Raw genomic sequence first — 16,712 nt, 5'->3', positions numbered from 1 at the left:
CCCACAGCGATGCTTCCTCTAACCTTCCAGTGGCCACATACCGCCCCTGCACTTGCTGGATGCAGGTCAGCAAAGGTGCTGCAGGGGCCCAGCCCAGGGCCGGATGCTGGGAGCGGAGGAGTTCTCTCCAAGCCGGGAGAGACAGCAGATGCCTGCTCCCCTTTAGGAGCAAACTCTGTTACAGAGAGCTGGGGCTGGGCTGAGGCTGGGCTGGGCTCTCAGTGACAAGAATTACCCCCTGCAGTCAATGGCGTTCCCCCAGTGTCACTGGGAGCAGAGCATGGCCTTTGATGTGCTCCCAGGGGCTCGCTGGAGCCAGGGCACAGCAGCGCTGTACATGTACCCCTCCACCCGGCGGTGTAGAAAAGGCACTGTCAGGTGCAACCTGCCTGTAGCCCCTGCTCCCGTAGCTGCAGTGGCTGGATCAACGGGAGTGGTGAGTATGAACGGGGCGGCTCTGGGGCTCAGCACGAAGCAGGCGTACATACAGCAGAGTCTGTGCGTCAGAGCTCACCCCCCTCTAGCCCAGCCTCCTCTGAGAGCACCCACTGCAGCCTGGGCCATCCCGCCCCCTCCCCCTCCCCCTGCTCAGCCCTGGCCCTGCTCTTTGGCAGGTGCCCAGCTGTTGTTGACAAGCCCTCTGGAGACTGCAGCTCTCACTGCCTGGACAGAGGAGCCGGGCCTGGCAGTGTGAGCGGCTCTGCCAGCCCAGCACCTCCAGGGAGCCCTAAGGGCCTGGCATTCTGGTAACAACCCTCTCCACCTTCATCTACTGCTGCTGAGAGCCAGGGGACCAAATGCTGGGGGTGGGGGAGGTCCATAAAAGGCCTTGAGGATGGGCCTCCAGGCCCACAGACTGCACCCGCCACTGCTGATCTGCCCTCTATCCTGTGACAAGCACTCTGCGCCCACCCAGAGGCCTCAACTCCTCACACCCTTCAGGGGAGCCGCCAGCCACGCTCCCTGCCTACCAGTTCGCTCCCCTTGCTACCCAGCAAACACCCCCACTCTGGGGCGGTCATACATGGGCTAAGAGGGCACATTATTATAGGACCTCAGGGGCTGGTACCAGAATCCTAGTGACCTTAACCTACCTGATTGCAGGTGTTAATATCTACCCCATTCCTCAGGTGTTCCAAGGCTTTGTCCAGGTTCCCAGATCTCGCAGCCCTCAGAAAGCTGGTTGCAGCATCGGCCTGGGAGAGAAAAGAGAGCACATGAGTCAGCATATACCCTGGCTCCAACCAGCCCAGGGTGCCCATTGCAGGGCTAGGGGCATGAGTCATTCCTAGCACTGGGCACATGCTGTAGGGAACAAGTGGCACCAGCCAGCTCCAGGGGACCTAGCAGGGACCTTGCAACAACAGTGGGCTCAATCACCCCATCCCCCCAATTCCTGCTGCCCCCGTCCCACACCAGCACAGGGAACTGTCGCTAGCAGGCGGCCTTTTCAGTGCTGGAGCCTGGCTGGGGGTCTGTGCTGAAGCAGAAGGAGCTGTCTCTGAAATGCCGTGCAGCAAAGCTGCCATTTATATGCAGACCCAGCTCAGGAACACAAGGGAAACGGCTTCCTTCCCCAGTGCTCTCACCCCGCCTGGCTCTTACCGGCGCTGAAAGCCCTGAGCCGGCCACTGGATGTGCAAGAAAAGGGAGCAGGGCTCTCAGTGCTGCAACAACATGCATGCAATGCCCCATTCAAACCCTCCACTGTGCCTGTCCCAGCACCAGCTTCCCTTCCCGGCCCCTGCCAGCAGGGCAGGCTCCCCCTTGCTGTGCTGGGCGGGGATCGCATCAGGTCAATGGAAGAGATGGGAGGAGAGCTCTGTCACGCCCAGTGTGTTTGTGCATGTAGCAGAAAGAGGGCCTGGGGTGCTACTGCAGTGAAAACAATCCACCATCATCACAATCTTGGTGTGAGGGAGTTAAAGAACCAGCACCAGATAGCGGAGCTCCAGCAGCTTGCTCGGGGCTGCACCTCCCAGCAGTGGCGGCTGCACTGGGACCAGGAGGGGAGGGAATGGATGATGGGGCGCCATGAGGGACGTGGTCCCTGGCCACTTCCTGGGTGAGGCTCCCAAGGCTGGCCTGACACAAAGCAGCTGGGGAGAGATGGAGAAGCTAGTCACACAGCCAGGCTTTCCACAGCTACAGAGTTTATAACCCAGCCATAGCCCTGCCCACAGCTGGGCACATCTGTCTGGCCCAGGGTCCTGTTCCCCTGGCCAGGAAAAGTCAGTGTGGGCGGGACATGACCTATTTCTCCATTCTTGGCATGGAAATCAATTAAAAATCCCTTGAAATAAAAGTGCCGCGAATCTACAATGAACCCAAGCTTGCTACGGAGCCCTCCTTCTCCACACCAGAAATCTCACCAGTTTATCCAGAACCATTTCCAGCCGCTATTGGTCCTGCTTGGCTCTGCGGGGCCCTCTCCCAGCTCTGTGTGCTTGTCTGGGATGCAGCCTCTGGCCTTGGCCCCCAGCCTGAGCAGCAACGTAGTGCCCCTCAGGAAGCAAAGCAGGCAGAGCCCCCGGTGAGACATGGCTAACTGAGACACTTGGGCTATTATTAACCTTGCACTTCCTGTGCAGGGTGATGCTAATATAGTCACGGGTCATAAAGCAGGAGGCAACAGAGCACAGGGCAGGGAGAAGCGCTTCGCACACTGATGCAGACCCCGAGCCTCTGACCAGAACCCCCTAGGAGTGCACACATGGGGCTGCGGCTTGCTGCCGTGTCGGCATTTGGAAGAGAGGTGTATTAGCTAACATGAGGGAAAGACAAGAGAGCTGGTTAGCAGGTCAAACCCTTGGCTTATCCCATCCCCAGACCACACTTGGCGGCTTCCCTCGATACTAGAACTGCCTGTGCGCATTAGGGTGCGTATTATGGCAGCACCCAGGGGTCTGGGCTCTGCACAGATACACAGTGAGACAGTCCCTGCCCTAAAGAGCTTATGCTGTAGACAGGCCAGACTGGCCGGGTGGAAAGATAACCACCCTTCTGTCGCATACGGGGACCAGGCCTAGAGAGATTTGCCCAGAATCACACAGGCAATCTATGGCAGAGCCAGAAACCCAGATCTCCAGTGTTCCAGTCCAGAGCTGTAGGCTCACGGCCATCCTTTCTCTACGGACGAGCACCTATTGCCAGAGCTGGCAGGCCCCAGCCACGGTTCGGTAACATTTTCAAAGCAAATCATGACTTGTTAGCAGCAGAGCAAAGCGAGACTGGGGCGGAGATGCTCAAAGGATGTGAGAAGTGACTTGGAAAGAGCCGGGTCTCTTGGCTCAGAAACTACAACAACTGGTGTGGGTTAAACTACAATTATAATAAAACCAACTCTACTATCTGAAGAAAAACCTTCAAATGGGTCTAGAAGGGATCACAGTGTCGCAGCGCTATGCATCCGATGAAGTGAGCTGTAGCCCATGAAAGCTTATGCTCTAATACATTTGTTAGTCTCTAAGGTGCCACAAGAACTCCTGTTCTTTTTGCGGATACGGACTAACACGGCTGCTACTCTGAAACCTGTACTAAATCAATGGAAGTAATGACGGTAACACACATTTACTGGGCGCCTTGCACCCTGAAGGATCACACAACTTTTCACAAACAGGAACTAGGAATCCAGCCACCACTGAAATGCAGCCACCTCTGGGGTGATGCAGCCCCTGTTTAAGTAACACTATGCAACAACTTGGGATAGGAAGTAAAGAACAGTGAATCCAGCTGAAACTATGGGGCAAACACTGAGTGGCAGTAGGTGATGACCCAGGCTGGGATTTGCCCAGGACACCAGAGTTAACACACCTAGGGCCAGATATTCAGGTAAGCATGGCACACTGAGTCTGAGCTCTTAGCAATCTGACCCCTAGAGTCATCTTTCACAAGGTGCCCTGGAATATGTCTGGCAAGTGGGCAGGCCCACTCAGTGGAAAGGCAGCTGCTTCTGCAGCATAACACCCCTCATGCCAGACGGGGCACTGCTCTGTTCTGACCCAGCAAGAGGTGGCATATAATCACCAGTGCTGCTTCCTTCAGGGGCCTGGCCCAGCTCAGCCCGGTCCATGAGCTCCATTGGGTGCTACCCTGAGACTGCAAGGCCCTCAGGGCAGGGACGATTCCTTCTGGAACGCACAATGCACAGTGTTGGGTGCTGCTACACAAGCCAGTGGTACCATGGCTGCAGGCTGAAGCAGTGTCTGGGCCTGGGGCTCTCTTCTTCTCTCTCTGCAGTAGTTGTGGGTTCGCTCAGTAGAGTGAGGACATCACCCAGCTCTCTCTCCACTCCAACTGCAGCCTCTTGGTCCGATAACCCAGTACCGACTGACCTCTCTGCTCCCGCTCCAGGGAAATGCAGCCAAGCCCCGGCTATTGATCCAATCCCATGCACCAGAGAAACAAGAGTCTGATTACTACTTGGGCGGAGGTCCCGTCAAAGCAGCACTGGCTGCCCCCAGTAGCATCCAGCCCACCAGGCTCACCCAGTCTTTGCTACCATTCAGCCCCAAAAGGATGTGCAGCAAGACCCTCAGCCGCATTTCTTGCGGGAGCCACTGGACCCAGCACTGGCTAACAAGGCTCCTGGTGTTAGCATACTTGGCATTACAGGGAAGAGGTGCTGGAGGCCGTGCTGCGGTTTCCGATCACAGCAGAGCAGCCTCCTCATGCCAGGCGAGCGTGTACAGTCTGTGTGAACCCCCCTGCCTGCTGGCTCCCTCCAGCCTTCCGAGGAAGACCCAACTCCAGGGACCGACCCGTTGTTTATGGTGCAGAGTAACGAGGAAGGCATCACGTGGCACTGAGATGCCTTCTGCTCTTTCAGGTTTATCTACTGTGATAGACAGGACCTGCAGCCAGAGATGTCCCTGTGCCATGCTCAGCAGTGCACAGTTTGCACGCTGAGCCCAGGGTGCTGAGCTGGAGAGCCCACGATTCACAACAGGGCAGAGCTGAGCATTTTATGTTGCAGCCTCAATGCAGAGGGATTTTCCAGCTCTGAATCCTGCTAGAAGCCTCCTTTGCTCAGTCAGGAGCCACGGAAGGGCAGCACCTCAGCTTGGTGTGGGCATTTCAGCCACTGCCCAGAGACCTTGCAGAGAAATCCCCTTGGAAGAGCAGAGCACAGTACAGCTTCCCTGTCCATAACTCACACATAGCGCTGCAAAGATTAAAATGAGATAACTCCACGGGCTCCAACAGCCCATGGCTGCCAAAGCCCCAGCACAGAGCAGAGCAGGGAGGTGGCCAGGAATGCAGCTAGAAAGCAAACAGAAAAGCAAAGCAGAGCTTGCCTGGTGCACAAAGGAGAGGCATGTTGAATACTCACAGCCGCATCTAGACCGGACCTGCCCTGTCGAACTGCCATAGTCCAGCACTTGAGCTGAAACCCGAACCTGGTCTCCCCTCTCCCCCTCCTTTGCTAGCTACTCCCCAGCTTTGTGCAAGCCAGTGAGTTACACTGCATTCTGGCTAAAAATACAGGCTCCCTCCTCGCTCCAGCACGGGCCCTGCAGGGCTCGCCAGACACTAATGGAATTGGTTCATTTTCTCTCCATTATTCTGTCAGTTGGGATATTTACTACTGAGCCTCCTCCAGAAAGCAGCTGACTGCTGCCCAGGCCAGGGCATGGGTCGGAGCTGCAGGTGCCCTCCTGAGAACAGCAGAGAGGATGAGCTCAGAAGACATGCCAAGGAGCCTAGCGTTCAATGGGCAACACATGCCACCAGGGAGGGGGGCTACGGTGTGCTTGTGGCCCCCAACTGCTGGGGGACAGGGCCCTGCAGACCAGGCTGAGGCCTGGGGGAGCCAGGCAAACTGTGGCTTTTCTCCCCACAACCCTCATGCATGTCTCAGGGATGCATATCGCATCCTAGGATGTCGGACAGCAGCAGCCAGACAACGCGGACAGCCTGAGAAGAGAGGACGGCTCAGCTTGGATGTGAGTGGCACAGGAAACAGATCTGTGACTCTACTGTCTTCTTGGTGCCACAGCGCGTCTGTCTGTCACTTCTGGGTGTCTTTTCATGGCGACTCTCTGCTACGTCGGTGAGTCACCATGTCAGAGGCCAGAGCAGATGAACTAAGCCATTGAAAAAGTACCAAGGGGATGACACAACAGGGCTAATTTCCAACAAAAGGACCTTCTGCATCATTCTTAAAATAAGGGCAGGCAGGTCGAGAGGAGCTCAGAAGGGTGTGTCTGCCATCAGCCCTGCACACACAGACACATCTTAGTATGTTCGCTTGCCACTTACACAAGTGCTTGCACGGCCGCACACCCACACCCACTCACTGTCTCCATACACAGAGAAGCCATTTGTATTTTTCTGTCTTCAAACTGTTTGGACAGAGTCTCTGTCCCTTTCCGTCTCCCGGGCAGTTTTCTGGGACAGTGTAGTCCAGTAGGAGGAGATATTCTTCCTGACTCCCTGTCCTGCAGCACTTGCACTCTGAAACAGGTACCGAATCCTCCCCAGAGGCACTGTGTTCCAGGGGATCATGCGTATACAGGCCCTGATCCCATGAGATGCTGGGCATGGCATTGCCCACTGAACGCAACGACAAGAGAGACTTGATGGGAGAAGGATCAGACCCAGACTTTGCCAAGGGCTTCGCAACGCCCAGGACGAACGGCCAGAGAGGAGCACTTGACACTACTCTTGTTCTACCTGCTTTCTGCTGACGATTTACTCTCACCCTTGTCCCTCCCCTGCGCTTGGCTTTCCCTTCCAGTCCCGAGCGCTGGGCTCTTCCAAGCAGTCCAGCCCAATGCAACACACACATTACGCTCTCGGTTCAGACTCACTTTGCACTCACTGAACCAGCCTCTGTGGGATTCACCCAAATTGGGAGCCACTTTTGAAACACAGGCCCAAGCATCTGCCCAAAGCCTGCAGTGAGCAGCTGGAAGAGCCAGTGGGACAACCTCAGCCCTGGCACCCAGTCGCCTGCAGTACTGCTGCTCTTGGGCACTACTGAAGCTCTCTGCAAACAGAAAGGCTAGAAACTCCCTGTAGTTAACAAATCATACGCGAGTGACTGTGCAAGTCCCTAAGCCTGGGCTCAGGCTGGGTTTCCAGGCCCGTGATCAGAGGATGGATGTCCCAGCTCACTGCTCAGGACACTGGACAGTGACGGAGTCCTACTCTCATCTCCTCCCAGGCAGCTCTGCACAAGGCTGATAAAGGAAGGGAGGTTATTAGTAACTCCACCTTGTTCCATGAAACACAGACACATTTATATCAGCCCAGGGAGCTCACTGCTGCCTTTGGAGCTCTGAGCAGATAATGTTTTCCAGGCAAACACCCAGCAACGTGAGTTCAGCCCCAGCTGCTAGGAACACTGGAGGCTAAGGCTGCTTCAGCAACGTTGCCTCAGCCACTGAGCTAGGCAGGTAGCGCGTAGCGATCACTGCTCCTGACACACTAAAGGATAGGCACGTGTACGACACTTGTGACCCCACTCTCCCTGCCTGCTTGTCTGCTGGACTGTACACGACTTGGGGCAGGGACTGTCACTTCTGGATGTTTGTACAGCACCAAGCACAAAGCTCCCTCCTCCCCCAGTCTGCCGGACTGCACTGGAAACGCTGAATAACAATGGCATGGTGCACATCTGTCATATTTATCGGTGGACAGCAGCAGCGGAATACTTGTTATAGCTTCCAATTTGCTGAGGACGTTCCCTGTGCGGGAGAGGTGCACATAGAGGATCCAGGGAGATGACCTGGCTAGGGACATGGCAGAAAAGAGATCCCAAGGCCTGTGAACCGAGCCAGGGATCCCCCGGCCGTCCAGCACATCTACGCACCGCACTCACTCTTCCCAGGCTGGCAGCCCCAGAGAAAGGTGCCTGAGGAATCCACCAAAAGCAAACCCCAGTGCTGCTTCCCAGGGCTGGGGAAAGCGCTGGCATCTGCCAGATGGCTCCCAGGGCTACTCTCTAGGAAGCAATTCTGCACCCAGATCCGTTTTGCTGGCGCATCCCCATGGGTTTTCTTGTGTGACCCCAGTGCTTTGATGCTGCAGAGCTCCCCAGGCCCCTCCACCACCTGCAGTGGAATGGCCAGAGCATAGCAAGCAGCTAGCCAAGCCCGGCTCTGTGGGAAGAAAGAACGAGGAGGACTTGTGGCACCTTTAGAGACGAACAAATTTTTTTGAGCATAAGCTTTTGTAGGCTAAAACCCACTTCATAGGCTAAAACCCACTTCATCAGATGCATGCAGTGGAAAATACAGTAGGAAGATATATATATATATATATACACACAGAGAACATGAAAATATGGATGTTGCCATACACACTATAATGAGAGTGATCAATTAAGGTGAGCTATTATCATCAGAAGAAAAAAACCTTTTGTAGTGATAATCAGGATGGCCCATTTCCAACAGTTGACAAGAAGGTGAGAAGAAAAGGAGTACTTGTGGCACCTTAGAGACTAACCAATTTATTTGAGCATAAGCTTTTGTGAGCTACAGCTCACTTCATCGGATGCATTCAGTGGAAAATACAGTGGGGAGATTTATATACACAGAGAACATGAAACAATGGGTGTTATCATACACACTGTAAGAAGAGTGATCATTTAAGATGAGCCTGCTCTCCTGCTGGTATTAGCTCATCTTAAGTGATCACTGTCCTTACAGTGTGTATGATAACACCCATTGTTTCATGTTCTCTGTGTATATAAATCTCCCCACTGTATTTTCCACTGAATGCATCCGATGAAGTGAGCTGTAGCTCACAAAAGCTTATGCTCAAATAAATTGGTTAGTCTCTAAGGTGCCACAAGTACTCCTTTTCTTTTTGCGAATACAGACTAACACGGCTGTTACTCTGAAAGAAGGTGAGAGTAACAGTGGGGGGGGGGGGAATAAGCAAGGGGAAATAGTTTTCCTTTGTGTAATGACCCATCCACTCCCAGTCTTTATTCAAGCCTAATTTAATGGTGTCCAGTTTGCAAATTAATTCCAATTCAGCAGTCTCTCATTGGAGTCTGGTTTTGAAGTTTTTTTGTTGTAATATTGCGACTTTTAGGTCTGTAATCGAGTGACTAGGCAGGTTGAAGTGATCTCCGACTGGTTTTTGAATGTTATCATTCTTGACGTCTGATTTGTGTCCATTTAGTCTTTTACGTAGAGACTGTCCAGGTTGGCCAATGTACATGGCAGAGGGGCATTGCTGGCCCATGATGGCATAGATCACATTGGTAGATGTGCAGGTGAACGAGCCCTGATGGTGCGGCTGATGTGATTAGGTCCTATGATGGTATCCCCTGAATAGATACGTGGACAGAGTTGGCAACGGTGAGCTGAGAGCCAGGCGATTTGCCATCGCTTTGAGCTCCGACTCTGAACGGGCCTTTATGCTTTTCCCCTCACAGCCAGTGACGTGCAGCACAGCTGGAGCCTACGCAGAGAGCTCCTGCCGCTGGCATCCCCCCCACACAAACAGAGCTGCCAGCGAGTCCAGCAGCGGCAGCACCAAGGGTTCTGTTCTGGGAATTGAGAAGGAATAAATGGGCTAGAGGTGTTAAAACTGTTTAATACTGTTTGATGTTGAATGGTGACTAAATTATACTAATCCCATAAACCCATTTGTTCCATCTCAATCAGTACAATTATTATAACAGTTTTCACGCATCTAGCTAAGCCCCTCCTCCTTCCCCCGGCATCTCTGTGATGCATCTTCAGAGACCCCAGCCAGCCACAGTGACAGTGGCAATGGACCCACTGCAACTTAAACATCTCTTCTGATGTTAAATATTCCCCAGACACCATTTCTCGGCCTCCACCCCCCTGCCAGCAGACGAGTGACCCACAAAACTGCACCCAGCCTTGTCCGCCTCGGGATCTGGGAACCCACTGTGACAGCCCCAGACTACCCTGCAACCTAGCAGAATGGGCAGATGCCTCCACACTCACATGGGGGCTCAGGAAAGGGTGAGTTGTGCAGGTGCCTGTGTGCTAATCCCAATCCCCCGCGAGGCAGTGGCTGCAGACATGAAGTGGGCTCCACTCTCCCAGGAGTCCTCAAGGACAATGTTGGCACAAGAACAAATGGGTAAAAACTGGCCAGGCAGAAATTCAGACTGGAAATTGGAAGGAGGTTTCTCCCCATCAGAGGGTGAGGTTCTGGAACAGCCTCCCAATAGGAGTGGTGGGGCCAAACAACTAGTTTTAAGAGACAGCTGGACGAACATATGAGTATGATTGTCTGACAAGTCTGTGTGTGATGGAAGGGGCAGGGCTCAGCAGCCCTGGGGCTCACTTCCAGTTTGTCTTATGTTCCTAACAGCTCAAGGATCAGGGCTTCAGCCTGGGTCAGGAAAGGGTCCCCTGAGAGGGGGCTGGTCTCCTTCCTCTGGAGCATCAGCAATGGTGACAGCTAGAGCTGGGACATTGGGCAGGGTGGGCCAGGGCTCTGTGGACTACCGTGGCACCCAGTATTCTCTGTATCTGGTGTTTGGTTGGCTGGTTCTAGTTCACACTCTCAGGGTCTCACTGACCCCATGTGTGGGGCTGCAAAGGAATTTTCCCCCAGGCCAGACTGGCAGTGACCTTGGGGGGGTTTCCCTTTCCTCTGCAGCATGTTGGTGTGGGTCACTTGCCAGGATTCTACCGTGTAAGTAGATGTACCTCATTTAATCATTTCCCTGCCACTTAGGGGGAAGGCTCAGGCACTGGGGCACCTTGGTCCTCCCTGTTCGCTGCCTGTGGTACACAGCAGTCTAGTCTCCTGTGGGCTGTGACACTTCGGTCTCACAAGTTGGTGGGTTAGTGGGCGGGTGTTGGTGAAATACAGGAGCTCAGCCTAGATGACCTGGTGTCCCTTCTGGCCTTGAACTCTCGGGGTATGTCTACACAGCTATAAAAACCCTGCGGCACCAAGTCTCAGAGCCCAGCTCAGCTGACTCAGGCTGGGGCTGCAGGGCTAAAAATAGCAGTGTAGGCATTTGGGCTGGGCCTGGGCTCGGAGACGCTCCCCCCTTGCGGGGTCTGCGAGTCAGGGCAGTCATGGCCAGGCAGCAGTGTAGACACATCCTAGGACTCTGCAGTCCTTGCTGGCAAGGAAGCACACGCAGCGAAGCACACGCAGCAGAGCCGTCTCTATCATAGGGCTTTGCTGAGTGAAGTTTCCCTGGGCTGCTCTCAGGCGGAGAACTTGAAAGCAATTCAACCCAGTTAATCCACTAATGCACGTCTGTCTCTTGAGTTTTACCACTTGTGATAACATTACAGCTTCAAGAAAAGGAGTACTTGTGGCACCTTAGAGACTAACCAATTTATTTGAGCATAAGCTTTCATGAGCTACAGCTCACTTCATCAGATGCAACCTCCTGTCTCCTCCACTTCCTTTGGAAAGCCATGTGCTCCTATCAGCAAGGTACTTAGCGGCCCCTGCTCAGCGTCCTGCTGACATCTGCTTGCAAATCCACATGTCTGAGGCTCAGGAGCAGCATGTGCCATGCTTTATCTCAGCTAAATCAGACACAAGACAGGATGTAAAGCTGCTCCCATCACAGGCATGAGTCAACCTGGAGGAACCAGGTCAGGACAAAAAGAAAAGGAGTACTTGTGGCACCTTAGAGACTAACCAATTTATTTGAGCATGAGCTTTCGTGAGCTACAGAGCTCACGAAAGCTCATGCTCAAATAAATTGGTTAGTCTCTAAGGTGCCACAAGTACTCCTTTTCTTTTTGAGAATACAGACTAACACGGCTGTTACTCTGAAACAGGTCAGGACAGTCCACTGCCCCAAACTCACCTTGTCCCTGCCATGTAAGGTGCTTGACAGACAGACCGTGCATACCAGTGAAGGACTGGGCATGTAACGGAGTCGCCAATCGCAGGGCAGCAGCCCCCTCCCAGAGACAGGCTGCAGTGCTAAGGGGAAGAGGCAGTTTTGCCTTTGCCTGCATGTGGGTATCCCCACTGCTCAACAGCACCAGGGGTGAGTGATGGCCAGCCACACAGCCAAGCTGATGGACAGCCAACCCTGTGTGCTGCTGGACAGCGCTGGCCTTGGACACAAAGTGGCCAGAGAAGCCTGTCAATGACGTGAAACAAAGCCAAAGGTTCGGAGACTTGGAGTGAGAAACGGAGCAGGGGTAGGAAGGACTCCTGTCCACTCCCTGGAGACCAGTGCAAGACACTTCCCTCCAGCACATTAGCATGGGCTTCATCCCTTGCAGTATGGTTTGCCACTGGTATGCAGCTGTGTTGTACAGAAAACAGACAGAGAAGGCCCCTGCTCCAAGAAGCTGACACCTGCCACTCACTGGAATACTAATTAACACTGGGATTAAGTGGTCCCAGTAGCCGGGGCTTCCACCGCTTCCCTGGGGTATGACTCTGCCATCAGATAGATGGCTACAGAGGGAAATGATTTCTGAGGTTCAGCCCTTTCTTCATTTCCATCCAGTGCTCCTAGCTTCCCCCTAAATCAATCCTCTCCCCGTGTTCACCGCCTTCACCACCTGGCCAGTTATCGCAGATCCCTTCGGCTGGGTCTATCAGCCTCTGCCCTCCAGATCTCCAGCACTGCGTCTCACAGCATAGCGTCTCTGCTAGTGGGGGGCTGTGTTGTGTAACTCTGCTCAAAGCAGACCTACAGCGTGGTGAACATGCTGGCAGCATTGGCCTATTGCTCCCTCCTTGGGTTTGGGGGGAGGTGAAGGCTAACGTAGCCATAGTCCCTGTGGTCATTTAGCCAAGTTAGACACAAGTAGCATTTCTAATCTTCTCCATAAATCCATCCCACCTGCTCTCTGACCTCATCATGCTCTTCTGCATGGCCCCTCCCTGCCTTGCTGATATCAAGGTGCCCAGATCAACAACCGAGTCCTTTCCCACCGGGCTGCTTATGTTGAGAAGCTGCATCACCTTAGAACACATGCTGTCTAGCACTCCTGGGAGATATGGGCTGTCAGGTCCTGGCTTGCCCTCTGTGGTCCCCCAGGGCTACACACAGCCAGCTGACAGAGTGTGAAACAGGTCAGCCCTTGTCTACACTACGCGCTTTGGCAGCTTTTACGGCCTGTTCTAAGGCAATGAAACTACCCAGCACAGACAAACCCCCACCGCCACCTCCTGGCTCTCAGTGCCTCTGCACAGGCAGTGCCAAACAAAGAGCATTGTCTTACGTGGCTGCCATATCACCCCAAAAGCTTCTCCCCCAGTGGCATTCCACTGCTGTCCAGTGCACTGCCTTTCCGAGTGGCATGTCTGCCGTCCGGACAGAGCTTCCCAGATGTTGTAGCTGCACCGCCCTCAGGATGCTATTTTCTTCCCATGTTTCTAAGCCCGCAGTGGGTCCCTTTGTTTTACTTTGGCCTCCCGAGTGTCCACTCCCTCCCCCTGTAAACAGCGCTGAGAGGCTGCTTCGCTCCCTCATCAGGTTCCCTAGTACAGGGGCCTGACACCAACCTCTTTGGTCCAAACCCAGCATTGTGATCACGACCTGGCACGCAGCACCCATGCTAACGGGCCCAGGAAGAAATGGCATTAACACTGCTGTACAATGACAGGTTTCAGAGTAGCAGCAGTGTTAGTCTGTATTCGCAAAAAGAAAAGGAGTACTTGCGGCACCTTAGAGACTAACCAATTTATTTGAGCATAAGCTTTCATGAGCTACAGCTCACTGCATCAGATGCATTCAGTGGAAATTACAGTGAGGAGATTTATATACATACAGAACATGAAAAAATGGGTGTTATAAATCTCCTCACTGTATTTTCCACTGAATGCATCCGATGAAGTGAGCTGCAGCTCATGAAAGCTTATGCTCAAATAAATTGGTTAGTCTCTAAGGTGCCACAGGTCCTCCTTTTTTACTGCTGTACAATGTATTCATATTGCACTTCCCCAACTATGGAAAATCATTTAGGGTGAAAGGGGGGCTGAAGCTTTTCTCAACCTCCAAACATTTTATTTTGCTGCTTTCGTTACCTTTCCCGCCATTTGTTAGGTTATAGGCACCTTCTGTATCTGAAACTTTCTAGCCCCACATCTGCAGCCCGGGCGTTTATGCCAGCTGGGATGCCTTTCCATTCCCCTTAAATGCTCCCAGTTTAACCATTTTAATGGGAAATGGTATTTTGAACTGGCCCAGACGCTAGCGTAAGGCAGTGAGGCTGCCTGGACTGGGGCATGACCGCTGTGGCCTGTCTGAAGTTCCACAGCAAGCAAAGGATCACTGCCATCAGCAGCACTTCTCTGGCCCCCAGCACGCTCCCCTTCACAATCAGAGAGAGACATGTGGCATCAGCTTAATTCCTCTCGCACAGCTTCAGAACCAGAGGCAGCAAGCCGGGGGGAGGGACTGGCACAGAGACCGAGGGAGGCTGCTAGCTGACCCAGCTTGCTGAGGACTGTGCCAAATAAAACCCAGCTAGCTACTAGAGACCCTCTGGAGTGCATGAGCCAGGCTAGCCCCAAGGATTCTGTGTACTCACCAACACAAGAGAAGACCCAGAGCCCCAGATCATCCATTGACCACATTGTTCTCAACTACAAAGGGATTCCATTAATCCTTAGGGCTCCAGGAACCATTTAACAGCCAGCACATAGGTCAAGGATTAAGGCAGACCACAAGTCCTATAGGGATCAGGGATAAACCTTCCCAACTGTCCCGGGTTACAGGGGGAAGATCAAAGATAGAGACATGAAGTGATTTGCTCCAGGTCTCACAGCGGCTCAGTCAAAGAGCCAGGAACAGAGCTCAGGACCCATGACTCCCACTCCACCGTGCTCCCTCTCTCTTGGAACACAGACCCTGGCAGGGATGTGAGAGAGGAAACCATATTTCAAATATTTCATTTTGGGGCCAAATTCTCAGGAACCAGCTCTAGTTTGTCACCTCAGTCGTATATGTGTAGTCACTTGCGACCACAAATAACGACACAGACAAGCACAATAACACAAATAACGCACAAATAACGACACAGACAAGCACAATAACGCAAATAACGCACCCCAGCTCTTGGCGACTGCTTTCCGGCCTGCCATTCACCAATGTACGGCGCACTCAGAGCCCGGGTTAGCTAGAGCTCTGGTTAGCCATTTAGGATCTTAAACAGCTGCTGTGGCTGAGGATTAGAAATGCTCCTCAGCTCCCCCTGTGGGTGGGTCCCACTTGGCTGGCAGCTGCAGCCAGAGCAGCTTTGGGGACACAGAGAGGGAGGGTGCCACAAGCAGGGAACAGCCCACACCGCAGGCATCAAATCCCTTTGATAAGGGCGTAAATCCTGCTGCTCTGAGCAAATTTGTTCCCAGACTACACCCATTTGACACGAATGGGTTTTCTGAGAAGCAGGATTAAGAGTCTGTCCTATTATTCACAAATTCACGATCGCCCTTGATCAACAGCCGGGCAGCCAGCACCAGCAGAGGTGTCAATGGAACAGCATCCCACGGTGTCTGGCCAGGGAGCTGCAGACTGGGGAGCCAAGGCTATGAAAGAGTTAACACGGCTGCAGCTCCTGTCAGCATGGGCCAGGCACACCCCAGTGACACCTGTCACTCCCTCTTGAGGCTAGCAGAAGCCCCCGCTCTTTGTGCCTCCTGAGTGGGGAATGCTATTTTTATATCACCAGGCTCTGATTTAAGACAAACCTCTAGAGCTTGCTGTTCATGCATTACACCTCTTATTACAACCTGCCAGGGCTTACAGCTGGTTAGAGAGACATAGCAGCAACGTGACTGCTTGATTTTTTACCTCTTACTCTCCTAATGCACTTTCTTCCTGAACCATGACAGCAAATAAATGTAGCTGAGTCTGCGCAGATGGGGATGTGCAGAGAATACACCAGAAAAACCCAGTGCACAGAAGGTATGTGACAGATTCCACTTGCTGGTAAAAACCAGGGACAAATTCTGGGCCTGCCTGGTGCAGCTCAGAGAATGGGGGCAGCCTCTCCAGCAAAAGGCACGTATGGTGCACCCAGCCTCATCTATCCCAGACACTGCACATGGCTCCCAGCATTGAGGAGAGGGGCTGGGTTCCAGCACCCACCGACAGTGCTCCAGACCCAAATCCGGTTCCTTCCGAACAGATTCATTCTGTGCCCAGGGGAAGGCTTTTAAATGTCGCTTGTGAGCAGCTTCTAATTTCTACAATCTGTTCCCCCTCATTTTTTCTAGCCCTGCTCCAGCAGGGCTAATTCGCACCCGCTCTGCCTGGATGCAGTGGGCAAAGGCCTGAGCAGAGAACTGTCTGTTAGAATCTGTACAGCTGTGGCTGATCACTGTGCTGAAACTGCGGGAGAGGCACGCGCTGCGCTGTGGCTGAAACACGCAGGGGCTTCATGCTGTCCCGGCTGCTGTGCGTGTGACGAGCTCTCTAAGCCAGCAGTTCTCAACCTTTTCCTTTCTGAGCCTCCTCCCAATATGCCGTAAAAACTCCACCGCCCAGCTGTGCCACAACAACGCTTTTTCTGCGTATAAAAGCCAAGGCTGGCGTTAAGGGGTAGCAAGCTGGGCAGTTGCCCAGGGCCCTATGCCACAGGGGGCATCGCAAAGCTCAGTTCCTCAGGCTTCGGCTTCAGCCCCAGGTGGGGGGCTCGGAGCCCCGAGCTGCAGTCCTGTGTGGCAGGGCTTTGGCTTTCTGCCCTGGGCCCTAGCGAGTCTAATGCCAGCCATGCTTGGTAGACCCCCTGTAACCTGCTTGCAGTGCCCCAAGGGGCCCCGGACCCCTAGTTGAG

General features: G+C 53.5%; 1 protein-coding gene across 8 annotated transcripts in view; it reads right to left on the bottom strand.

Moving 5' to 3' along the window:
- The window catches only part of ANK1 (ankyrin 1), a 131,446-nt gene that overhangs the window by 64,688 nt on the left and 50,046 nt on the right, over nt 1–16,712 (bottom strand). For 7 of the 8 annotated variants that reach the window (XM_075123390.1, XM_075123391.1, XM_048829439.2 and 4 more), the window contains exon 2: nt 1,095–1,196. In XM_075123390.1, the coding sequence (XP_074979491.1) occupies nt 1,095–1,196 (102 nt within the window). Of the gene's footprint in view, nt 1–1,094; nt 1,197–14,984; nt 15,004–16,712 lie in introns of those variants that run through there. The other variant, XM_075123389.1, reaches the window with a different exon arrangement.

The sequence above is a fragment of the Caretta caretta genome, chromosome 26 (assembly GCF_965140235.1).
Source record: "Caretta caretta isolate rCarCar2 chromosome 26, rCarCar1.hap1, whole genome shotgun sequence".
NCBI classification, from domain to species: domain Eukaryota; kingdom Metazoa; phylum Chordata; order Testudines; family Cheloniidae; genus Caretta; species Caretta caretta.
This window is presented reverse-complemented; position numbering and strand designations above follow the sequence as displayed.